We start from the raw sequence: 26,075 nt of genomic DNA, 5'->3' as shown, positions 1-26,075 counted from the left end.
GCAACTGCTTGGCCTCTGACCGCAAGGCACTACAGAGGGTAGTGCGTACGGCCCAGTACATCACTGGGGCAAAGCTCCCTGCCATCCAAGACCTCTATACCAGGCGGTGTCAGAGGAAGGCCCTCAAAATTGTCAAAGACTCCAGCCACCCTAGTCATAGACTGTTCTCTCTGCTAGTGATGGGTCATGCGCACAAGCATCGGCTCTGAGAGCCGGCTCTTTGTAGTGAATCAGAAGAGCCGGCTCGCATCGAGTGAGAGCCGGCTCCCAGTTTTTGCCCATTCGCTGCTTAGGTTTCACTTTCACAGAGGTCTGTTATGATTGGCCAGCATGGCGACCAGCATGCGGCATTCACGTGAGAATTAAGGATGTGTAAACAGAGAGGGGGCGGGGCAGACACACCACTTGACTCCACTGCAAGTGAAGAGAGAGACAGAGCGGACTGAGGAGCGTGTGTGCGTCTTGCATTGTCGTGTCGTTTAACTATGAGTGACACTAGAAAGCGAAGCAGCATCTGGCTGCAGTTTAAAGATATTGGGAACAAGAAAGCAGAGTGCCTTCACTGCAAAACGAAGGTCACTATAAGAGCAGGTTCCACCACAAACCTGCATAGACATACAAGAACTGTCCATCCTACAGTGCAGTTAGAGGAGAGAGGGCAAGCCAGCTCACCATCTACTGATCCTGGTGTGTCTCATACCAGAACAACAGCTGCTGTAACGTCTACTGCCATCCCCATGCGTGCAAGTATAACCTCTCCTACTGCAACTCAAAGCAAAATAAGTCAGTTTTTACCTAAACTGATGACCCCAGCCAAACAGCACAGTATTGATGATGAGTTGGCTAAAATGGTAGCTTCTGATTTTCAACCCTTTTCCATTGTGGAGGACAAAGGAATGAAAAACTTTGTCAAAGCCCTAAATCCCACATACACTCTACCCAGTAGAAAAACACTTTCCCAAACAATGATCCCAAAACTATATGACACAGAACGTGCATTATGGCAAGAAAGGGTGACAAAAGCTCCATCAGTTTGCCTGACAACTGACTGCTGGACCTCCAGAACAACCTGCTCTTTCATGTCTGTCACTTGCCACTTTATTGAAGATTACAAGATGACATCTTGCCTTCTGGACTGCTTCGAGTTCACCGACAGACACACTGCAGAAAACTTGGCAGTGGAGCTACTAAGAGTGGCAAAAGAGTGGCAAGTAGAGGACAAAGTGGTGTGCTGTGTGAGTGATAATGCTGCAAACATCACCAAAGCCATAAAAGTTTTGAAGTGGACCCATCACCCATGTCTGGCGATACACTAAACCTGGTGGTTAGAGATGCTCTGAAGGTGATCAAAACAACCGTGGATAAGGTGAAGGCTGTTGTGGAGTTTTTCCACAAAAGCACAGTAGCAGCACAGAAGCTAAAGTCCACACAGCGCCAAATGGGGATTCCTGAACTGAGGCCCAAACAAGAGTGTGCCACCAGGTGGAACTCAACATTTGATATGTTGAAACGAATGCTTGAAATAAAAGATGCCATCATCTCCACCCTGGCCCTCATCAACGCATCTATTGAGCCATTAAGCCAAGAGGAATGGGAGCTGGTGAAAGAGGTCTGCGCCGTCCTGCAACCATTCCAGGAGGTGACTGTGGAGATAAGTGCAGACAGGTACCTAGAACCATTGAAGCATTGTTTTCTCTACTACTATTCAGTCACTATTATACATTGCAAACACAACACATACAGTATAATGCATCACGTATAATATGCCACATACTTTTAAAAAACTAAATTCTAAAAGTTGCTGTTTTCTCTCCTTCAGCTATGTCACAGCCTCGAAAATGCTCCTGCTTTGCAAAGGTCTGCAGCTGGTGACAGCCGAGAACCAATGGACAGTAACTGTGCAGAAAGTGAAGGAATTAGTTGCAGCTCTTTGTTCAGCCATGGACCGCAAATTTCTGCGGATGGAGTACAACACTGTCCTTTCAGAAACTACCTTATTGGATCCAAGGTTTAAAAACTTGCCTTCAGTGATCGTAGAGCTGTTGATGAAGCTCTTCAGAGGATTAGTGCAGCAGCAGCAGCAAAATGCACCCCCAGCAGCCAGCCAGCTCCACCATTACAGGGCCAAGTGGAGGAGGAGCAGCAAACCTCTGCTGTTTGGAGGCTTTTTGATGACAGAGCTACAGGAGATGCTTCAAGGAGAAATCCGACAGCTGATGCTATAATGGAGGTGAGGAGCTACCTTGAGGAGCCCCTCATCCAGAGAGCAGAAGACCCACTGAGCTGGTGGCAGGCCAAGGCCTCAGTCTTTCCACTCCTGGTGAAGGTGATGGAGGGGAGACTATGTATTGTTGCCACATCAGTTCCTTCTGAGAGAATCTTCTCCAAAACAGGGCAGATACTCACGGAGAGGCGAAATCGTATCAGGCCTATCAGCCCATCCAAGCTGAGGCATCTGATCTTCCTGAATGCCAACCTGCCCTGAGGACTAATGCTGTTTGCTGGAGTTTGGTTCTGGTTTTGATTCTGTTCTGTGGATTTGTTTGAAGTTTATTGTTAATTTGTGCAATAAAAAAGTTTAATTGAAATAAACAAATGTAAGAGTGGTTTTGTCACAGAATAAATGCACAGAATTAGGCATTATAAGGTCTCTCATAAAAACACTGAAAGCAAAAGGGTTTTCAACACATAAACCATGATTTTTTTTCAAAGTTAAGGTAAAATATAGGCTACAAAAGATCCTAAATAAAGAGCCGTTCGGGAGTCGAAAGAGCCGGCTCTTCTTTGGGAGCCGAGTCAAAAGAGCCGGCTCTCAGAAAAGAGCCGAACTTCCCATCATTACTCTCTGCTACCGCACGGCAAGCGGTACCGGAGTGCCAAGTCTAGGTCCAAAAGACTTCTCAACAGCTTCTACCCACAAGCCATAAGACTCCTGAACAGCTAATCATGGCTACCCGGACTATTTGCACTGCCCCCCCACCCCATCCTTTTTACGCTGCTGCTACTCTGTTAAGTATTTATGCATAGTCACTTTAACTCTACCCACATGTACATATTACCTCAACTACCTCAACTAGCCGGTGCCCCCGCACATTGACTCTGCACCGTTACCCCCCTGTATATATAGCCTCCCTACTGTCACTTTATTTTACTTCTGCTCTTTGTTTTTCTCAACACTTTTTTTTTTTGTTGTTGTTTTATTCTTACTTTTTTTGTTTAAAATAAACGCACTGTTGGTTAAGGGCTGTAAGTAAGCATTTCACTGTAATGTCTGCACTTGTTGTATTCGGCGCATGTGACCAATAAAATTTGATTTGATTTGATTTGATTTGAGATCCTCTCAAGCTCTGTCAGGTTGGATGGGGAGCGTCGCTGCACAGTTATTTTCAGTTCTCTCCAGAGATGTTTGATCGGGTTTAAGTCCGGGCTCTGGCTGGGCCACTCAAGGACATTCAGAGACTTGTCCCGAAGCATCTCCTGCATTGTCTCTGGAGTAGGTTTTCATTAAGGATCTCTCTGTACTTTGTTCTGTTCATCTTTTGCTCAAACCTGACTAGTCTCCCAGTCCCTGCTGCTGAAAAACATCCACAGAGCATGATGCTGCCAGCACCATACTTCACCGTAGGGATGGTGCCATGTTTCCTACAGATGTGACGCTTGGCATTCAGGCCAAAGAGTTCAATCTTGGTTTCATCAGACCAGAGAATCTTGTTTCTCATGGTCTGAGAGTCGATTAGGTGCCTTTTGGCAAACTCCAAGTGGGCTGTCATGTGCCTTTTACTGAGGAGTGGCTTCCGTCTGGCCACTCTACCATAAAGGCCTGATTGGTGCAGAGATGGTTGTCCTTCTGGAAGTTTCTCCCATCTCCACAGAGGAACTCTGGAGCTCTGTCAGAATGACCATTGGGTTCTTGGTCACCTCCCTGACCAAGGCCCTTCTCCCTACGATTGCTCAGTTTGACCAGGCGGCCAGCTCTAGGAAGAGTCTTGGTGGTTCTAAACTTCTTCCATTTAAGAATGATGGAGGCCACTGTGTTCTTGGGGACCGTCAATGCTGCAGACATTTTTTGGTACCCTTCCCCAGATCTGTGCCTCGACATAATCCTGTCTCGGAGCTCTACGGACAATTCCTTCGACCTCATGGCTTGGTTTTTGCTCTGACATGCACTATCAACTGTGGGACCTTGTATAGACAGGTGTGTGCCTTTCAAAATCATGTCCAATCAATTGAATTTACCACTGGTGGACTCCAATCAAGTTGTAGAAACATCTCAAGGATGATCAATGGAAACAGGATGCACCTGAGGTCAATTTGGAGTCTCATAGCAAAGGGTCTGAATACTTTTGTAAATAAGGTATTTAAAAAATTAAAAAATTACATTTGCTAAAATTTATAAAAACCTGTTTTTGCTTTATCATTATGGGTTATTGTGTGTAGATTGATGAGGAACAAATGTATTTAATCACATTTAGAATAAGGCTGTAATGTAACAAAATGTGGAAAAAGGGAAGGGGTCTGAATACTTTCCAAATGCACTGTATCTAATAGCTTTTGAAAAGTAATACCCTGATGTTGATTAGTCATTGATGCAGTGATATGATAAAGATCTGTGTGTTTTGACAGATTTGGCACTGCTATGACAAGGTAGAGGAAACAGCATGTCATATCAATGACAGTGCATGTCTACCAATGCTATGCCAGTATTGTTTGCCAAGCTAATAAAATAAATTAATGTCATTAGACTGCTGATATTGAGTAGATTAACATATTGGTAACTTTCACACTGATAGGTATAATACCTTATAATGGCATTATAATTAATTGTAAGACTTGGCATAATAATGTTTGACCCCTTACCATGTCTTTTATCAACCATAGGCTAATAATCCTGCCTAATTTAAGTAACAACCATTTTCAGTTTCGGTGGCTACCTGCCTGGTCAAGGTTCACAGGTCAAAACATGCCACGTAAACGTGGGCACAGGTGTTGCTCATGGCGCCGAATCTGCAGATATTTGTATGCAGCTGCTGACGTCAAAAGAAGTGTCGACTGAAGCCGTTGAAATAGGGCAAGCCAGGAGTGAGAGCCACTCAGAGCTTGGAGAATGGAGCGCCGCTGCTAGAAGTGGCAACATCCAACGCATGCTTATTCGCGAGCCTAATTCAATAAAGCCAGTCGCACACCAGACGAATCTGCAACCCGGCCGAGGTTGGAACTAAGAAAGTGTTTGGACACCTACACTGAATCATACACCTGTGGTGGCATATTTGCCGGCATATTTATTTTTAATCACTAGTGGAATACGACAGGTAAGGAGGCAATTGTGCTTGAAGGGGAGAAATGGACAATACTTTTTGATTGTTTAGTGATGCATTAGAGGTTGCATTTTATCTGAGCGTTTTGTAATATCTGCGGGTGATTGGATAAGAGCACTAATGAATGAAGAAGACAAATGCGACTTGGATACAAAATATGCATTCATTATGCAGTACAGGCTACCCCAGAATTTACTGGCGCAAAATTAGGTTTAAACCATTTAAAATTAAATATCAACACATCGGTGTGATGCCAATTACAATAATGGTAGCCTACTATACATGTATACATGTTGAGGTAGACTATTCTTCTCCGCACAGCAGCTTTTATAGTTAATAATACGTTAGTTTTAGGTTGACTAGGCTATATGTTACCTAGCTATATTCTTATAGTATGTCGGATATGCGCCTACTCCAGCGGCTTTCTTAAGGGTTTATTAATTAATTTAGGGTATCGAGACATATCTTATATATCTTGCCACCGTTTAACAGAAACACATTCCTGCAGGGAAAGGTTACTGGCCCCTTTTTCCTCTGTCACTGAATGATGTTGGGATGCTCTGGATGTGGTCAGCATAGTACTAGTTTAATTATATATGCCACATTTAGGCATCCTCGGTCCCTATGACTCCTTGGCAGGGCACGAGGGACTCTCCTGAAACAGTCTTCAGCCCTAATGTATTTGTGTTTAATTTGAGGTGCCTCTCATGAAACATGTAGGCCTGTAGTGAAATTCGTGAACAGGAAAAACGTAACAAGGGACGATCGCACTGGGTCTTACCTTTTAATGGTGTACCGAGGCAGCGTCAAATCCATGTGGCCATACATTCTGTACACTATCCAAAACCATTCTCATTTTACAGTTACTTAGGATAGCTTGTGCGAGAAAACAGTGTATATCAGCGCGTATGGTGTATAGTAATGACTTTTTGCGCACTGTATAGCGTTAACAATGGAGCTGACCATGGTGCTGAAATAAGTCCGTTCACTCCTACGGGCTTCTTTCAGTCACTGCATAAGCCGTGGGTGGATCTCCTCTCATTTGCAAACAGAAGTAATTGTTCAGGATTCAGAACACGGTGTGCCTGCCTACAACTATATACAACTAATTTACAGCCTATAAGATTGAATGACAACCTGTAACCTTGTCACCAGTCGTTTGTGCACTGCGTGCAAAACGCTAAGACTTTGGGCTACTGCTAACACATCCTATTAACAGAAAAAGTGTAAGGGGGATGATGGCTATGGCTTAGCATATATTTTCTTTAACCTTACTCTAATCTTTATTCTCATCATCCATAGCCTGTCGAACAACTTTAACTGCACTACAAGGTGACTCACTGACGTTTGTTGCAGCTGAAAATCTATTCGTGTCAATAACCTATTAACTGAGAAACATTACTTTCCAGTGTCCCACAGATTACTGTCGTTGCAGTTCTATGGAAAATATGATATGATGACTCATAAACTCTCAAATTCCTCTCCTCCAACACTATGGTTATAGTTGAAGCTAAGCTTATTTTCAGGCAATTACTCCATAGAGATACTTGTATCTCCCTGATTTTCTCAAAGGTGTTATTTTATCCCAGTGGGGAATAGTAGTGCCATTATATTTGTGGTAAAGTTCTACAGAGGGAATGAGGGCCTTTGATTAGACATAGAAATAGCAATAGGAGGGTGCTGCTCTCTCATTGATCATGGTTGGTAGCATGTTGAGAAGCTGAAAAGGAGAGTGGATGTTACAGGTTAGAGTTGCAATTATTTTTGTGATTTGTTTTGACAAAGTCATTGTTTCTGTTCAATGCTCCTGTAGTACCCTGTTGTTGCTAGGACATAGTTTGACAGATGGGCAAAATTAGTGAGAGTACCTTTGAATGCAAATGTAGCAGAATTTATCTTTGCTATTTGCAATTGCTATTCTGCTGGAGCTGAAACAGATTTACTTAACTTGATTGCCATTGTAATCATCATGATAATATCAATATGCGATCATTGTCATTATCCAATAGAGTTAGGTCAACGCTAATGTCGCTCAGTTGAAAAGTAAAATTATAGCAGGAACAATTGACCTGAATAATTTAATTTACAAAGTGGAACACATTTAATTAAGGCTCAAGTGCTAAACAGAAATATTTGCTTGATGTATAATTCAAGTCACTTTGATCCTGGCTAATGTGCAATAAAAATTTTGTATTGTGCATTCATATTACAAATACATTCTCACGCACCAATATAGAAACATGAGAGTAATAATGAGCATGAATCACGGGCCACAGCTGCACTAGCAGAACAACCATGACTTAACTTATAAAATGCCATTATTAACAATTATTTAATACGTTAATGTCTTAGCTACTGTATGACATTGTATTGAAAGATATAACATAACGAGACTGTAGTGTCTTAACTCTTATTACTTTATGGATTTAATAAGTAAGACACCGAACAGAACAGAGACCAATATTACTCATATACACTACCAGTCAAAAGTTTGGACACACCTACTCATTCAAGGGTTTTTCTTTATTTTTACTATTTTCTACATTGTAGAATAATAGTGAAGACATCAAAACTATGAAATAACACATATACCAAGAGTGTGAAAAGCTGTCATCAAGGCAAAGGGGGGCTAATTTGAAGAATCTCAAATATAAAATATATTTATATTTGTTTAACACTGTTTTGGTTACTACATGATTCCATATGCGTTATTTCATAGTTTTGATGTCTTCACTATTATTCTACAATGTAGAAAATAGTAAAAATAAAGAAAAACCCTTGAATGAGTAGGTGTGTCCAAACCTTTGACTGGTAGTGTAAATCCTTAAGCGCACTGCGTCCAATGTATGGTGAATGGCTGTTTGTTCACTTGAAATTCTGATCCCTTTTGTTGAACTTTTGGAATGAGCTTTTCTGCTGTATTACATTTAGAGCCAATGGCTTAAGCTCAGTGCATCGCCTATACTGTTTAGAGCAAATAGAGCTCTGGCTGGCTAGTTGTCTGAGTCACAGAATCAGCCTAATACTCAGGAGAGCCGAGTAAGGGAGTTGTGATGGGTTGCTTCAATATCTATGTATTAGAGAGAGGGACATGCATCTCCTATGCCAGTTTCACTGGCATATCAGGATATCAGAAAGTACTCAGACTCTCAGACGATCACTACTTGATCTGCAAGACAAGACCACCCGGTAGTATTTTATTGCTTCACTCCAGACTTATATCCTTTCGTCTACTTCTTTTTTATTTCTTCTTCTCTGGCATTAACAAGTCACGGTGTGTTTCCCACTAGCTGACAAGGTTTATGTGAGCTTTAACACCCTTAGGCTACAGACCTGGTCACAGAATCTTGTCAAAAGGAAGGGCAATATCAGCAGAGAGGACAGATGTCTTCTGTGGTATTAAGCTCTGTCTTATTATTTACTGGGCAATAGAGCTCTGAGACTCTGCTCTATAGAGATAGAGAGGGGAGAAGAGAAAGTGTCAGACAATAATTAATAGTGAGGTCTTCCAGAAAGGCTATTCGCTAGCTTCTGAGGATCCTAGTTCCTATTAGAAGTGCTTAACTCTCAAATTGTGTTGGAAAGCAAGTGTGTCATCAGTGGTTATTTGTGTGTGTTAGATGTGAAAATTGAGTTACTTGGAGAATATGCAAACATTCTCACCAGACTTTTAGTGTTGGGTAAGAGTTTTATCAAATCAAAACTGTGATGAGTTTTTGTGTTGTTGTAAATGTTATCTCTCAGTCAGCATATTGAGTAATAAAACAATACAACTTTCAGAGCTGTTGTTTTAGGCCTGTCGGCATACAGTCATAGGGGTTCTGGTAGAGAGAAGTCTACGTTAGGGAGGCAGTCAGCCTAGCGGTAAGAGCATTGGACCAGTAACTGAAAGGTCGCTGGTGTGAATCCCTGAGCCGACAAGGTGAAAAAATTTGTTGATGTACCCTTGAGCAAGGCACTTAACTCTAATTGCTCCAGGGTTGCTGTTGATAAAGGCTGACCCTGGCCGTGACCCCACTCTCCGAGTGTGTCTCGGGGGAGTTGGTATATGCAAAAAACACATTTTCAATTCATACATGTGTATAATAGGACAAATATAAGCACCCACCAAATTATTATTATAGTTCAATACACTGCTGTAGTGTCTGGGGCATTATGGGAAAGATATGTGTCATCTGTTTTTTTCCGGTTTAGTAGTTAGTATTTTTTATTAGGCTCCTCAAGTTGCTGCTGGGGTCCAAACAGGAAACAAAACACAACAAATAGAATACACAAAATACATAATAGACATAACACTACATAATACAACACATAATACAATGCAAAATACAATACAAAATGTATAAAAATGTCTGTGTCTCGTCACAATCCCCGTCGTACCGGAAGGTGTTGTTTTATCTGGTTTTTGAATCTGGTTTTATTGCTAGCTTGAGTTACCTGGGGTGGCAGATAGTTCCATGAAGTCATGGCTCTATTTAATACTATGCATTTCCCAGCCTCTGTTCTAGACCTGAGGACTGTGAAGAGACCTCAGGTTGCATGTCTTGTGTGGTACCGACGAGTGTCTGAACTATATGCCAACTGCTTGAACAGACAGTTCGGTACCTTCAACACATCAACACCTCACACAAAGACGAATAGTGATGCAGTCAATCTCTCCTCAACTTTGAGCCAGGAGAGACTGACATGCTTGTCATTGACATTCACCCTCCATGTACACCTAAGCGCAATACGTGCTGCTCTGTTCAGGACCAACTGCAATTTGCCTATGTCCTTCTTTGCCACACATGACCACACAATTAAGGCCTGCAGGACCTGTCTGTTTGATTGAGATGTCAAGAAAGCAGAGCAACGCCTTATGATGGACAGACCTCTTCTCATGTTAGCCACCATTGAGTCTATATGTTTTCACCACAACAGCTTGCTCTCTAGGGTCATACCCAGCAGTTTAGTCTTGTCATCTTGCTCAATTGCCACATTATTCAATAATAGATCTAGATGAGGTTTAGGGTTGAGCCAGTGATTTGTTCTAAAAACAGTTTTTAGTCTTTGAGATATTTAGCACCAGCCTATTGCTAGTTACCCATTCTAAAACTGACTGGAGCTCTATGTTAAGGGTGTCAGTTATTTATTTTGCTGTCGTAGCCGACATGTATACTGATGAGTCATCAGCGTACATAGCCACACAGGCTTTATTCAAGGTCAGTGGAAGGTCATTCGTAAAAACAGAAAACATATAATGGCCCAAGCCGGCTGCTCTGCGGTACACCACATTCAACCGAATTTTTGTTAGAGAGGCTCCATTAAAGAAAACCCTCTGTGTTCTATTAGATAACTATCAATCCATGATAAGGCAGAGGATGTAAATCCATAACACCTACGTTTTTTTAAACAATAGGTTATGATCAATGATATCAAAAGCTGCCCTGAACTCTAACAAAAAAGCTCCCATAATCTTCTTATTATGAATTTCTTTCAGCCAATTATCAATCATTTGTGTCAGTGCCGAGCATATTGAGTGACCTTCCCTATAAGCATGCTGAAAGTCCATTGCCAATTAGTTTTCTGTAAAATAACATTGTATTTGTTCAAACATTTGATGTGATTTGAACAACAATTTTTCCAAAAGTTTGCTAAGCACCGGTAACAGGCTGATTGGTCGGCTGTTTGAACCATTAAAGGGTGCTTTGCTATTCTTGGCAGCGGAATGACCTTTGCCTCCCTCCAGGCCTGAGGACACACACCATCTTCTTGGCTTAAATTGAAGATGTGGCAAACAGGAGTCGCAATGTATTCCGCTACCAACCTCAGCAATTTACCATCCAGGTTGTCAGAACCAGGTGGCTGGTCCTTATTTATAGATGGCAGAAAGAAAAAAAAATCACCTCTTCCACCCCAACTTTGCGGAACACAAAAATACAGTGCTTGTCTTTCGTTATTTGGTCCGATATGCATGAATGTAAAGGCTCAGCGTTTGTTGTTTGCATGTTATGCCTAAATTTGCTAATCTTGTCAACAAAAACATATTAAAGTGGTCGGCAATATCAAAGGGTTTTGTTATGAACATAAAAAACTCAGAGGCTAGTGGAGGCAGTTTGCTGTCAGTCTCTGTTTTAGGTGGCTAGCATAATAAACCTTTACATTAGTATAAATAGCAGTTCATAACCTTATCTCCCTGGTGCACCATGGGCTGTATACATCCACTTCAGATACACTTCAAAATGGTGGAGATTTATCACGTTGCTTTGTCATATAAAATTCCTGGAAGAATTTATCCTGTTAAACTGGGTAAAAAACGAGTTTCCCCCGTTCCTCCTGTTGACGGGCAGTTTGATTCCCCTGGTCTCCACCTGTATCTTCTGCTGTGACCTACAGAAACACAAAGCAAATGTACAAGCCATCCAAGCATTGTAAAAACAATACAGGGAGGCAATCCCCTTGGTGGCCCTGTTCTGTGCTATAAAGACATCTGTCAGTGAAGGTGCTTTCTGAAACTGCTGCAGCTGCAGACTGACAATATTTATCCTCCACTAGCCTCTGGGTTTTTATTACAAAGAAAGCCATTCTCACTTGCATTGGGGCAGCATACATACACCACTACGGTCACAGATGTTATTTTTCTCTTTGGACCTCCCCCCTGTTTAAGTGCTTTGCAGGGTGAAAGGAGACTAACTGTTGCAACAGGCCTTTGCCATTTATAATTATGACAGAGTGCTGCGGCACTGCCTAAGACTGGCTGATTGTCTGCATTTGTTTTGTTGCTTGGCTGGGCGCTCTGACCATTGTAGCTGCACGTGAGCTAGTGAGGCGGCTGTCCCCGGGCAGAAATAGGAAGTGATGATGACAGGAGCGTATGAATGTAGCAGATGAACTGCCGCCTGTGGACAGGATCAGTTGGCATAGGAAGCCCTCTGGGGCTGCATGTCCGTACTGCTGTCAGGGGAGATATTCACCAGGACACATCAAAACAGAGCAAGCAGCAGCAGAGGTAGAGGTAGGCTAGTGGCTGTTTTGCAGTGAGGAGGGACCCACCGACACTGGATGTACACCCTGAATACAACATGATGGCAATGCCTGTGCCAGGTTTACAGCCATGCCGTGTTTCTAACAATGAGAATTGTAGAGTAGTAAACTGGAGGTGTCAAGTACTTTGATTCTTGTTTGTACCTTACCCTAATCAAGGTCAAGCATAAAAGTTTTCTGTCAAATATCAATTTCACTTTTAAGCATTTTGAGGTATTCTCAACAATGCTGCTCGAATAATTACTTTCACCCAAAGTTTGTTCTCCTGATGAATCATTTTACAATCATCCCTGGCAGAGGTGACGTCAGTGCAGCAGCACATTAAAAAACTGACTGGCAGATCTCTTTTGACTGGCAGATCTCTCCTCTCCTCTCTCAGAACCGATCAGCGCTGGATTCTGTCCACACACTACAGCCTCAATGTATTTACATAGCATGGGCCTATGGTTGCAGGAAACACTGTTTATACAGAAACTGCCCACACATTGATGAGTCACTCTAAAATGCAACCCTGTATCACCATGAATGAATACACTTTACTCCGCAAAATCCTCAACCATCCAGCTACCACAGAGAAAAACACTCTCAAAAAACTCAAAGCAACTAGATATTCTTTCACAGGAATATGATAGTTTGGAGAGTCACATTACCAGCCAACTAAGCAGAGGGCTCCTCTGAGCTCTGAGTTAGTGCCTTTTATCCAGATTAATGAGGCGGTTCTAAGTTGTCATCTTGTGAAAGAGGGACCTGCTCTGCACTGTTGTACTGCGCTATACTGCTGTACTGTGCTATGTTGTACTGCACTGTACAGTGCTATACTGTACCGTTTCTGTACTGTACTGTGCTGTAAATTGCTGCACTGTTCTATGCTGTGAGTGAGGGGCAGTAGTCAGTCAGTCAGGCGCAGCGGTGTGACAATTCTTGTCATGCTCTTTTTCCTGACAGGATGACACTGATGGGTTGGCTGTGTGTTTGGGCACTTCCTGTCCTGCTTGGAACCGCTGTCTCTGTCTGCTGGTTGGCTGAAGGGAGCAGGAGTATGGATACAGCAAACACAGCAGAGGACACCTCCCAGGGACCACAGACCAGGGTAAACATACAGTATGCGTCTCTCTCTGTGTATCTCTGTCTCTTTCTGTCACTCGCTCTGTCACCCTCTTTCTCTTTCTCTCTTTCTAGCCTCTCTATCACCCTCAACCACTCTCTGTCTGCCTGTCTGCTATTTAAATCTCTCTGTCTGCCTGTCTGCTGTATAAATCTCTCTGTCTGCTGTATAAATCTCTCTGTCTGCCTGTCTGCTGTATAAATCTCTCTGTCTGCCTGTCTGCTGTATAAATCTCTCTGTCTGCATGTCTGCTGTATAAATCTCTCTGTCTGCCTGTCCTGCTGTATAAACCTCTCTGTCTGCCTGTCTGCTGTATAAATCTCTCTGTCTGCCTGTCTGCTGTATAAATCTCTCTGTCTGCCTGTCCTGCTGTATAAATCTCTCTGTCTGCCTGTCCTGCTGTATAAATCTCTCTGTCTGCCTGTCTGCTGTATAAATCTCTCTGTCTGCCTGTCTGCTGTATTAATCTCTCTGTCTGCCTGTCTGCTGTATAAACCTCTCTGTCTGCCTGTCAGCTGTATAAATATCTCTGTCTGCCTGTCTGCTGTATAAATCTCTCTGTCTGCCTGTCTGCTGTATAAATCTCTCTGTCTGCCTGTCTGCTGTATAAATCTCTCTGTATAAATCTCTCTGTCTGCCTGTCTGCTGTATAAATCTCTCTGTCTGCCTGTCTGCTGTATACATCTCTCTGTCTGCCTGTCCTGCTGTATAAATCTATCTGTCTGCCTGTCCTGCTGTATAAACCTCTCTGTCTGCCTGTCTGCTGTATAAATCTCTCTGTCTGCCTGTCTGCTGTATAAATCTCTCTGTCTGCCTGTCTGCTGTATAAATCTCTCTGTCTGCCTGTCTGCTGTATAAATCTCTCTGTCTGCCTGTCTGCCGTATAAATCTCTCTGTCTGCCTGTCCTGCTGTATAAATCTCTCTGTCTGCCTGTCTGCTGTATAAATCTGTCTGCCTGTCTGTTATTCTTCTCTCTGTCTGCCTTTAGAAGCCCCTTTATCTTTGCATCTGTCTGATTCTTCTCCTCTTCCCCTCTCTTTCACCCCAGCTCCCCAGAAATTATTGTATGCTTTGCATGACAAAGCTTAAATAAAAAGATAGTGTCTTAATAGGGCGTTGGGCCACCACGAGCCTCCAGAACAGCTGCAATGCACCTTGGCATAGATTGTCTGGAACTCCATTGGAGGGATGCGACACCATTCTTCCAAGATATATTCCATGACTTGGAGTTTGGTTGATGGTGGTGGAAAATGTTGTCTCAGGCGCCGCTCCAGAATCTCCCATAAGTGTTCCATTGGGTTGAGATCTGGTCACTGAGACGGCCATGGCATATGGTTTACATCGTTTTCATGCTCATCAAACAATTCAGTGACCACTAGTGCCCTGTGGATGGGTGCATTGTCATCCTATGGGGGCATAGCCATGGTATCCAAAATAATGGCCTGCCCAGAATTTTTATAAATGACCCTAAGCATGATAGGAGGTTAATTGCTTAATTAACTCAGGAACCACACCTGTGTGTAAGAACCTGCTTTCAATATACATTGTGTTCCTCATTTACTGAAGTGCTTCCATTATTTTGGCCATTACCTGTACATAGCACAATTGTTGCAGTTGAATTCAGAAGACATTGAAATACTCTTCACGCTCAACATGGGTATTTGAGTGTTTGTGTCCTTATGTGGTTTGCAGGTGGTCTTGACAGAGGATTGTGTAGTAACCTTGCAATCACAGGCGTCATACATCTTACCTGTCTCTCTCTCCACCGAGGAGAGGTGGCTCAGTTGGCTGCAGAGTGTGTTCATCAATTACCCAGCAGAAAAATTCACAAGGACACTCTTTTGTCACGCTATCATTTGTCTCTTTCAAATGTTGTTCAGAATATTTTGCATGTACACACATTTGCCTGACAATCACTTCTCTGGTATGGGTTTACTTTATACCTATGAGCCAGGCCTAAAACCCATTAGCTTCCTCCCAGAAGTGTCCCCCAATTTTCATATTTCATGCTGGTCTGGATTGAAGCTTGAAAGGGGAAGTGACAATGTCTGGTTGTGATGCGTGAACACAGCTTTTGGTAGAGATGTGTGAAGTTCTATTGTAGATTAGACAATTAATCACACAGGTGAAATCATTATAAGCCCTCCCTCCCCCAAAACCCAGAATCAATTGTCCCACAGAGCATCTAGGAAACAGTGTGTTGTCCACCCCCACCCCCCACCTGTCTCCCAATTCTTTGTGAAAATAATCATTCTGCACCCCTCTAGTTTGTTCTTGCAGTTGGCCTAGCTGGCCTGTGGGGTGCCACCGTGCCAAGTTGGCAGCCAGCAGAAGAATGTCATCGCTCAGGCGGTTCTGTTCTGTCCTCTTAAATGCCTCAATGCAAACAACACATTTCCTGGCATCCCCATCTATCCCAGGAAATGGGAACTCAAAAGCAGTCAATTGGCATAGGAGTTTAAAGTCAACCCTGGGGTGGTGGATAGGACTGCATCAATATGCAACAGAGCAGGAGCCTTCAGGGTTGAAAAAACGAATAAAATGAAGCCACCCTGGCCAGTATACACCAGAAACAATGATAAATGTAAACAAACACATGTCACTGAAACAAACTTTGACTGTCAATCCTTACAGGAACCTTGATAGACTGAGACAGATGTACAAAGTTTCCTGAGGGTAATTGTTGGGTAAATAATGAGCTGACAAATCCCAGGCAGAGCCTCCATTGTCCTGGTTAAGTTACAGCACCTGGGGCGACTGGAGAGGAGCCACCATGCTAGGCCATCAGGCCACCTGGCTCTGGTAAGGTCAGCCATCAGGCATCAGCCACCCTCGCTCTCATATTCCCATTCTAACCTATGGCATCATGGAACCTCACATAACAGCCTCGCCCCTCACAAAGCCATATCTCAGAATCAAATTCAAATGTAACCTTTTGGATTATAAGCATGATTCGCTCCGCAGAGAGGGGGATGAGAATAAACAATACAACGGAGGAGAGGATGGAAAATAGGAAATATAATTGAGACGGTATTTAGGGTACACGGGAAAGATTAGGATGGATAAGAGAGAGGATGAATTTGGAAAATAGTAACGTTTGAGTTTAGCATGATACAGTGCTTACCCACTCAAGCTTGTATTCAAGACTTCAAGGCATGAGACCTACAGGGAATTCACTAAGACATCTCTATTTTGACATCCACAGTGGTATCTGCATTGAGTACTTACAGATGATGATATGCACATTGTTGCTTCTCAAACATACATACCAAACAGAAGAGACCAATATACACTACATTACCAAAAGTATGTGGACACCTGCTCGTCCAACATCTAATTCCAAAATCATGGGCATTAATATGGAGTTGGTCCCCCCCTTTCCTGCTAAAACAGCCTCCACTCTTCTGGGAAGGCTTTCCACTAGATGTTGGAACATTTCTGCGGGATTTGCTTCCATTCAGCCACGAGAGCATTAGTGATGTCGAGCACGGGTGTTGGGCGATTAGGCCTGGCTCGCAGTCTGAGTTCCAATTCATCCCAAAGGTGGTCAATGGAGTTGAGGTCAGGGCTCTGTGCAGGCCAGTCAAGTTCTTCCACACAGATCTCAACAAACCATTTCTGTATGGACCTCGCTTTGTGCATGGGGGCATTGTCATGCTGAAACAGGAAAGGACCTTCCCCAAACTGTTGCCACAAAGTTGGAAGCACAGAATCGTCTAGAATGTCATTGTATGCTGTAGCGTTAAGATTCCTCTTTACTGGAACTAAGGGGCCTAGCCCGAACCATGAAAAACAGCCCCAGACCATTATTCATCCTCCACTAAACTTTACAGTTGGCACTATGCATCCGGGCAGGTGACGTTCTCCTGGCATCCGCCAAACCCAGATTCGTCCGTCGGACTGCCAGGTGGTGAAGTGTGATTCATCACTCCAGAGAATATGTTTCCACTGCTCCAGAGTCAAATGGCGGCGAGCTTTACACCACTCCAGCCGACGCTTGGCATTGCGCATGGTGATCTTAGGCTTGTATGCGGCTGCTCGGCCATGGAAACCCATTTCATGAAGCTCCCGACTAACAGTTATTGTGCTGATGTTGCTTCCAGAGGCAGTTTGGAACTCAGTAGTGAGTGTTGCAACCGAGGACAGACAATTTTTACGCGCTACGCGCTTCAGCACTCGGCGGTCCCGTTCTGTGAGCTTGTGTGGCCTACCACTTCGCGACTGAGCCGTTGTTGCTCCTAGGCATTTCCACTTCACAATAACAGCACTTACAGGTGGCCGGGGCAGCTCTAGCAGAAATGTGACAAACTGACTTGTTGGAAAGGTGGCATCCTATGACGGTGCCACGTTGAAAGTCACTGAGCTCTTCAGTAAGGCCATTCTACTGCCAATGTTTGTCTATGGAGATTGCATGGCTGTGTGCTCGATTTTATACACCTGTCAGCAACGGGTGTGGCTGAAATAGCAGAATCCACTAATTTGAGTCCACATACTTTGTATAGATAGTGTATCTCTGTTCAGGCTTGTGTTTTTTCTCAGTTAGGCTTTGTAATGAATAAGCTACACTGAACAAAAATATACACGCAACATGTAAAGTGTTGGTACCATGAGCTGAAATAAAAGATCCCCGATATTTTCAGTATGCACAAAAAGCTTATTTCTCTCAAATGTTGTGCACAAATTTGTTTACATCCCTGTTAGTGAGCATTTCTCCTTTGCCAAGATAATCCATCCACCTGACAGGTGTGAAATATCAAACTAGCTTTTCTACCTGCAAGAGTAGAATTGCTAGCTCTCCTCTCACGTTTAGCACAACACGCTCACGGGCTGTGTTGACTAGACTGACCTCCCTAGCTTCACAGCTCGACAGTCGAGAGACACGCTTTGTTTGTCGCTAGGCTATTAGTCACGAGGCATATGCTAGCTTGCTCACACTTTGCTTGAGGAATACAATTTCTCGGCGCCATGGAGCCTGCTACCGCTATACAGGGAGAACCTAGCAGGCCTCCTGCCTCCGCCCCAGCACCGGCACACCCATGCCCATGCAGGGCGATGATAGCAGGCAAGGATACACACACCATGTGTATCACCTGCTTGGGTTTTGAGCATTCTATGGCATCCCTCGCTAACCCTAAGTTCTGCGTGCATTGTAGGGCACTGCCTGCAAACTCCATTCATCGCAAGTGCGCAGAACAACTCCCAAACAAGACTCGTCACCCTCACAGGCTTCTGGCGATGAGGCTGACCCAAAACCCCTACCCTCCTGGGAGGAGGCTGACCCAAAACCCATACCCTCCTGGGAGGAGGCGGCTATGGAATACGGGGCCCTCGATTCGTTGTATCGAAACAAAGAAGCGGACGAGGAGGACGAGAACTTTGATATCGATCAGGAAGAAATACTACAAATCGATTTAAGGAAGGGGAGGAAAAGGAAACTCAAGCCCACGGCTCAAGGCCCTTTTCTGCCCTCAGTGCGGCAATGGCACCCGACAAAAAAATCTGATTTATTGATGTCTGTAAATGGGCAGAAACCAGGCTTGGTATCGACTGGCCCACACCCGTGGTCTCGCACCATCCCGGGGAAACAACTCTAACTGGGACAAATGTAACTGGGACAAGCCCCTGTCCAGCAAGTCCCAAACCAGGAACTTTGTTGGCATGGAGGAAATGGGCTTTGGCAAGCCGCCGGTGGTCCGAGCCATCACTGGCTAGCCACCTCAAACCCAGTGCGTCGTCTATGACTGGCACTGCTCTCCCTAGGAAGAAGGAGAGCTTCACTGTCTTCACCTGGTTAAATAAAGGTGAAATAAAAAATTAAAATAAATATATTCCGAAAGGTCTACATGTCTGTGGCACATTCCGTACGGGCGTTGAATGTCCCTACTGCTGGCGTACCAGACCGATTGAGCACTCTCTTAGTCAAAGGCACAGCCAGCAAGACCAGTGGGATGAGATCTGCGTCATTGCAGATCTTAACCTCCGAGCCTCCAGAGGTGCCATCCAAGGCTGTGGGTGCTCCATGAGCCTTGTGGTGGTGGGGGAGAGGGCCCAGTGGCTCAACTTGTCCAGCCTGTCGGACAAGGAAAAGGCAGATTTCCTTGATGCGCCTATCGTGTCAAAGGAACTGTTTGGGTAAAGGTGAGAACTTCTGCTTGCCCAGTAGACCTGGTTACCATGGCAACCCGGTCCCCCCCTCCTCGACCCAAGGCTTTGCGGCACCAGGGTTTCTTACGTAACGCACAACCTCCAGCGAACCTACATTTCGGTTCTTCTAACAGAGGCCGAGAGTGGGGGAAGCGGCCCTTCACTGCTACCTCACCGGGGTCCCGCACACCTGATTCCCTGGGGGGTTGAAGGGGCGCCAGACCTAGTGGTACGTCCCCAGTGGTAGAGAGGGGCAGCCAACAGTTCACTCTGTGTCCTGGCCTGCCTCCTCTCGGGTGGAGCACAAACTTTCCATCACCATCGAAATAGGGGAGGCACATCTGTACTCCTCAAACCCTGCCCCTCGTGCAGCCGTTAATCTCTATGCATCCACTCACAGGAAAGACAGGGGCCTCTCACTCAACCTCTGAGTACCCCCCCCCGTGCCACAGCTCTCCTGTCAGTGCTTTCACAAGCAACAAGTTGCCAATCGCCACCAAGCACTGTCCCCAAAATTATCTGTCACATCCAGGCATCTTGCCATGGGCACAGAGTCAACATAAGACAAAATAGTGTGCTCCGGCACCACTGGTGAGAGAGAGAGTCATCCGACTTGTGGGCGACTCTCTGCAAGAGCAGGGAACTGGAGCGCATGCGCAGTCCAGCCCTGGGTCTTGTCAACAGTCACAAAGGGATACAGACTGCAGTTCACTATTCGCTATGAATCCACCTGTTTTAAACTGAGTTTTAGTTTCAATATGTCAGATATAGATATATTGAGTTTGCATCACAATATTACACTTCATGTACATCACCAAAGACTGAAATATAACAAAACTGTTTGACATAGAAACACCGGATTTTTGCTGTTTAAAAAAAGTAATCTTAATTAACTATGAAATTATGAAAATATTAATAACAGTCCACCCATGAGGCCAAAGAGGGCGCTTTTGGTCATTGACCGCAGGAAGGCACTACGCAAAGGGGCTATCAGAGCAAAACCAACAGTGACTGGTTCACTTCAGTTGACCTTAATATTAATATTAGAGATTCCGTACCAACTGTTGTTGACAAAGAGACATACTCTCCTCTGCTCACCGGATTCAGCTGTTCTGTTCTGCCGATGTATAGAAAAAACAGCTAGATTTATATTTTCCATGTCCTTGTTCAGCCACAACTCAGTGAAACATAGGATATTACAGTTCTTCAGATCACATTGATAGGATAGTCTCGAACAGAGCTCATCCAGTTTGTTCTCCAGTGATTGCACATTTGCCATTAGAACGGAAGGTAATAGCAACTTATCCACTCGCCATCGCAGTCTCTATAGATATCTTGCAAGCCGACCCCTATAGCGCCGCCTTCGCCTCCTCCGAGTGACTGGGATTTGGTCTGGGATGAGCATTATGTCCTTTGCCTCCGATTCATTGAAATAGAAGTCCTCATCCAAATCGACGTTAGTAATTGCTGTTTTGATGTCCAGAAAAAAGTTATTTCCAGTCATATGAAACAATGGCCAAAACATTATGTACCAAAAAAGTTTGGATCAGTGCACAAAATAGCAAGAGCATGTAAAATGGCGGCCATCCCCTCCCGCGCCATTATACCATCAATCCACTTTACTAACACAAGCTCACCAGTAGAACTAACCTTTAAGATAAAATCATGCAAATAGGCATTTTTGCTTGATAACACAAATCATTGTTTGTAGGTCTTCCATTTAAACACAATGGGGACATACTTGCGAACATTACAAAAAGTGTACTATTTAGTTTACCGAGTGGCTGTGGATCCAACTTTTCCGGGATATTTAGTCCACTGCACTTCCCGAAGCTTCTGCTCTTGTGCGGATCACGTTCTGCACATGTGTATATTCTCTATGCGCAGAGAACTGGCTACTCAGGCGAACGGTCATGGTACTCGTTTAATAAAGTTATATCAAAGTTCAATCAATGTCTGCAAGATCACATAATGATCACAGTATTCTACATAACAGAGCAGAATATAATAGCCAAGTATAACATTTCTGTAAGACAAAAATACCACCACATTCTTCTCTCGTGGCCAAAGCTCAACAGCATGCGCCACTAGGCAAAATACACAGGTAGGCTATTCTACATTCCCCACAAAGGAAGTTACCGCTAGGCTTGGGCGGTATCCAGATTGTCATACTGTACCTTCATACTGACCTTGTGCCATACTGGGATATTCGGTAATACCGGCACTGAACACAAGGGGTGCAATCTTAAAACCCCACTGGGCCTCTGTGATCTGAAAGTTAGAAATGCTAACAAGTACAAGTACAATCCGATAGAGAATGCTAACTAAATGCTAACGAGCGGATTGCGAACATTTTATACAGTCTCTGACCTAAACTATTTGTAGGACAGACATAAAGTTATACAAGTAACAAAAAATGCTACTCACAGTTTGCTGCATGCACAAAATAAATATTAGACAGCAAGGCTCTTGATCCAGGAGGGGATTCTCTGCTGTTAGCAAGTGAAGCTTGATTTTGGAAGAAGCTAACACTTTAGCAAACCAAATGCAACTACAGAGCATTTAGCACATTTTAGACAGTTAACTTAATAGCTAAGATATCTAGCTGGCAAACATTTAATTGTGAATTCCATACTGTAACTAGCTAGATCATCTGGCGCGTGCTGCACAACAGTGAGTGACTCACAAGGCTCCGGTCACTCATTGTTGTGTGCTTGTAAACAAACACCACGTGACTGGGGACTACTGTTAAGCTTCAGAATGAAACATTCTGTGACCGGTGAAATGAAGAACGCAAACTTCTTTATCTCCCTAATGTATTGCACAAGTTGACTGCAAGTATTTACTTTAAAAGTTGCTACAAATATTCAAATGTATAAAAAAAACGTATAAGAAATAGTTTCAATGATATTGACGGTATTGAAAAACCATCCCGTGGCTATTTCCAAATAACCCGGTATACGGTATGTAAATAAGTCACACTTATACATTGTAATTTTTGATTAACCTGATATAGTCAGATGGCTAACATGTGATGTCTGCGGATGCGTCTTCTAGCCCAGATATGAAATGGAATCATAATTCACTGTAGCGCATATAAAGCACACACAACAGCTACTGGTGGGTCCATGATGACTGAAAACACAACCGTGGGAAGAAGGAGTGACACATTTCCAGGCAAGAGCGGTCCATTTAAAATTAATTCATTCTTCCCTTGCCCCGCAGTGGTCTAAGGCACGCTGACACGGTCACCAGGTGTACAGGGTTTCCTCCAACACATTGGTGGGGCTGGCTTCCGGGTTAAGCGGGCATTGTGTCAAGAAGCGGCTCGGTTGGGTTGTGTTTCGGAGGACGCACGGCTCTCGACCTTCGCCTGTCCCGTGTCCGTAGGGGAGTTGCAGTGATGGGACAAGACTGTAACTACCAATTGGATACCACGAAATTGGGGAGAAAAAGGGGTTAAAAAATATATATTCCCTAACGCCTTGCCCTGCAAGTGTCAACTCGTCAGACGTCATGATACGTCATCAGAAGTGTCCACTTAATTTGAGGGCTGAGGGGAGAGGGTGTGTCTTTTAAGTGTTTGGAATGCAGCCTAGAAATGCACACGTTTTGTGCTCTTGTAGGAAACAATCACTCCCCCATTGCTGACTACAAATGATCTATAACAGGGCTAATAACTCACTAACTAGCAAAGGATATGTACAAATGTACACATGTCACAAGCACATCTACTCATGACCGCTCATGCTGTAAAAAATCAGGTTCAAAGTGAATGGCACAGATCCATTTATGGAAATTGTCTATTTGCATGTAGGCCTACTGCAGCTCTGATTGGTTATGGCACACTGGTCTGTGTAGAGTACGGCCTGTTGTCAGTTAAATAGAATCCTACTCCGATGCGTTCTGCCTACAACAAAATCTCTTGCATAGTTTTTTGTTTCGGTATGTTGCATTGAAAGTGGCTAATATTGTGTTGCTTCGATCACAATTCCCACAGTAAAGGGAAACGTTGATAGTGTTAACTAACGGGGAAAACTCTAGAAAGTTGAGTGAAGTTCAATCTTGTGCTTCTCTGCTCATGCTGATATTTCATCTGCGGTAGTCCCGGGGAGCTGCGCGTAGTTTAGAGGGAACATTGCTCATGATGTGTATTTGCACTTGGACTGGATAGGCTACTATGATAAGCAGAATATTAGCAGCACTGGGTGCGCAGAGCAGCGAGGGTTCTGTTCTCTAGCAGTGGGAAGAACCGCCACATCAGCTGGTGAGCTGTTGGCAGACAGACAGGCAGGCTCTGCTCCGGTTCCGCCACCCAATCAGTAGGCTACACATCGTGCAAGCGATTCACTTGCTTCCCTGTAACCACCAGTCACCAGCCTACTATTTAGCTTTGCCTGGTTAAGAAACACAAACTGCTTTTACGAAATTGAAAACATGAGTATTGAATTGAATAGTAAAACAACAGTCTAGCTATTAGTCTCTCTCTCCCCTTGAGTATAGTAAAGTAGGCTGTCTTTGAATTTGTTGTCTATCTCTACCCTCCCAATTTCCCCCCTGCATCCCATAGCCAGGTTCTGACAAGTCTTCCTTTAGATTTCACTCTGCAATAAAAAACCTACACAAATATCAGTGGGCGATTACAAAAAAGTAGCTGAGAGCCTGTTACAATTACTGGTCAATCTCCCAGGAGCAATAGCCAATTTAGTCTAGTGAGCATTTATCCCTTCAAAACATCATTTCCAGGCAAGATTTGACATAACTATTGAACATTATATTAAAAGAAAATGTGTGTGAGCCTATGTATGAATGACTTCATATTGCAGGCAGTTATGACCATTGGGGAAGGAGGAAAATCTTTGCATTGCTTCAATGCTCACATGAAAATCTTCCTGCCAGCCCACCAGTAGTTGTTGCTGGGCAGATTTCACCTACCCGGCAGTACAAGTGAAAAAACAGCAGTAACCGGACTCGAGGTTTAGTGACTCGACTACAACACTGCCAGAGCCATTATATTAAGTAGATCTCAAACTAATTCTCACGCTGGAGGTGTTTCCAGGTTACTACCAGACAGGCAATGACATGGACGGCAAGTCGGCGGCAGTCTGGTGGAAAGTTGTCCACTCTATGAGTGGAGTGGCCTGGGCATGTGGCTCCATATTAGTAGTGAGCATGCATCCTCTCTTAGCCTGACCTGTCTTGCCCTCCCATAGGAAAGCGATTAGCACTTTAATTAGGGAAATATCTGGGCATGTAAGAAGCTCTTAAAAACTCAGTGGAACTCTTTTGTCTCCCTCCATCTCCAGGAAGTATGGCACTGTAATTACAATTAATAGGAACACTTAGAGGACAAATCATGCCAGTAAATATCAGGGAAAGCATGCAGCACGATGCCCAACTCTCCCACTAATGACACAAATGGAATGCAGGGGGAACTTAGAATTCAGGGGAAAGTAATTTGTCAGTTGAGATTTTCCAGAATTTTCTGCTGCCGGAAAGTTCCAGTTACTTTAGTATTAGTCAGAGTAAGGTCTTGCATTGTATTCATTAAAATTGTCAGATTGGAAGGTATATTTTTGCTTATTTCCTGTATCAACTGATGGGCACACAACACAATTAGATAGGTCTATGAATATAGTGCTACTTGATTTCTACCATTTCTGAACAGATTTCTCATTAACATACCAGTCACATACTTACTGTAGCTTTGTGTGCTAGCCTTGTGTGAATTCAATCTGATACAGTGCCTTCAGAAAGTATTCATACCCCTTTAATTATTCCACATTTTGTTGTGTTACAGCCTGAATTAAAAATGTATCAAATAGATGTATCTCTCATCCATCTACACACAATACCCCATAATGACAAAGTGAAAACATGTTTTTAGAAATGTTTGCACATTTATTGGAAAGGAAATACTTGCCTCCTGTAGCTCAGTTGGTAGAGCATGGCGCTTGCAACGCCAGGGTTGTGGGTTCGATTCCCACGGGGGGACAGTATGAAAAATGTGTGCACTCACTAACTGTAAGTCGCTCTGGATAAGAGCGTCTGCTAAATGACTAAAATGTAAAATGAAATACAGAAATATCGCATTTATATACAGTACCAGTCAAATGTTTGGACACCCCTACTCAATCCAGGGTTTGTTAAAAGTTAATTTGTGGAATTTATTTCGTTCTTAATGCGTTTGAGCTAATCAGTTGTGTTGTGACAAAGTAGTGGTGGTATACAGAAGATAGCCCTATTTGGTAAAAGACCAAGTCCATTTTATGGCAAGAACAGCTCAAATAAGCAAAGAGAAACGACAATCCATCATTACTTTAAGACATGAAGGTCAGTCAATACGGACATTTCAAGAACTTTGAAAGTTTCTTCAAGTGCAGTCGCAAAAACCATCAAGCACTATAATGAAACTGCCTTTCGTTAGGACCGCCACAGGAAAGTAAGACCCAGAGTCACCTCTGCTGCAGAGGATAAGTTAATTAGA

At 43.7% G+C, this 26,075-nt stretch overlaps 1 protein-coding gene across 1 annotated transcript in view; it reads left to right on the top strand.

Annotated features, from left to right (window-relative positions):
- Window positions 1–5,097: 5,097 nt before the first annotated feature.
- Window positions 5,098–26,075, top strand: part of LOC121574008 (follistatin-related protein 4) — a 210,186-nt gene continuing 189,208 nt past the window's right edge. Inside the window, exons 1-2 of the mRNA XM_041886511.2 lie at window positions 5,098–5,309; window positions 13,284–13,428. Coding sequence (XP_041742445.2) covers window positions 13,285–13,428 — 144 coding nt within the window. The 5' untranslated portion in view covers window positions 5,098–5,309; window position 13,284. The remainder of the gene's footprint in view (window positions 5,310–13,283; window positions 13,429–26,075) is intronic.

Source organism: Coregonus clupeaformis, chromosome 9 (genome assembly GCF_020615455.1).
Source record: "Coregonus clupeaformis isolate EN_2021a chromosome 9, ASM2061545v1, whole genome shotgun sequence".
In the NCBI taxonomy this organism is placed as follows: domain Eukaryota; kingdom Metazoa; phylum Chordata; class Actinopteri; order Salmoniformes; family Salmonidae; genus Coregonus; species Coregonus clupeaformis.
Note: the sequence above shows the minus strand (reverse complement) of the source record. Positions and strands in the feature narration are given on the sequence as shown.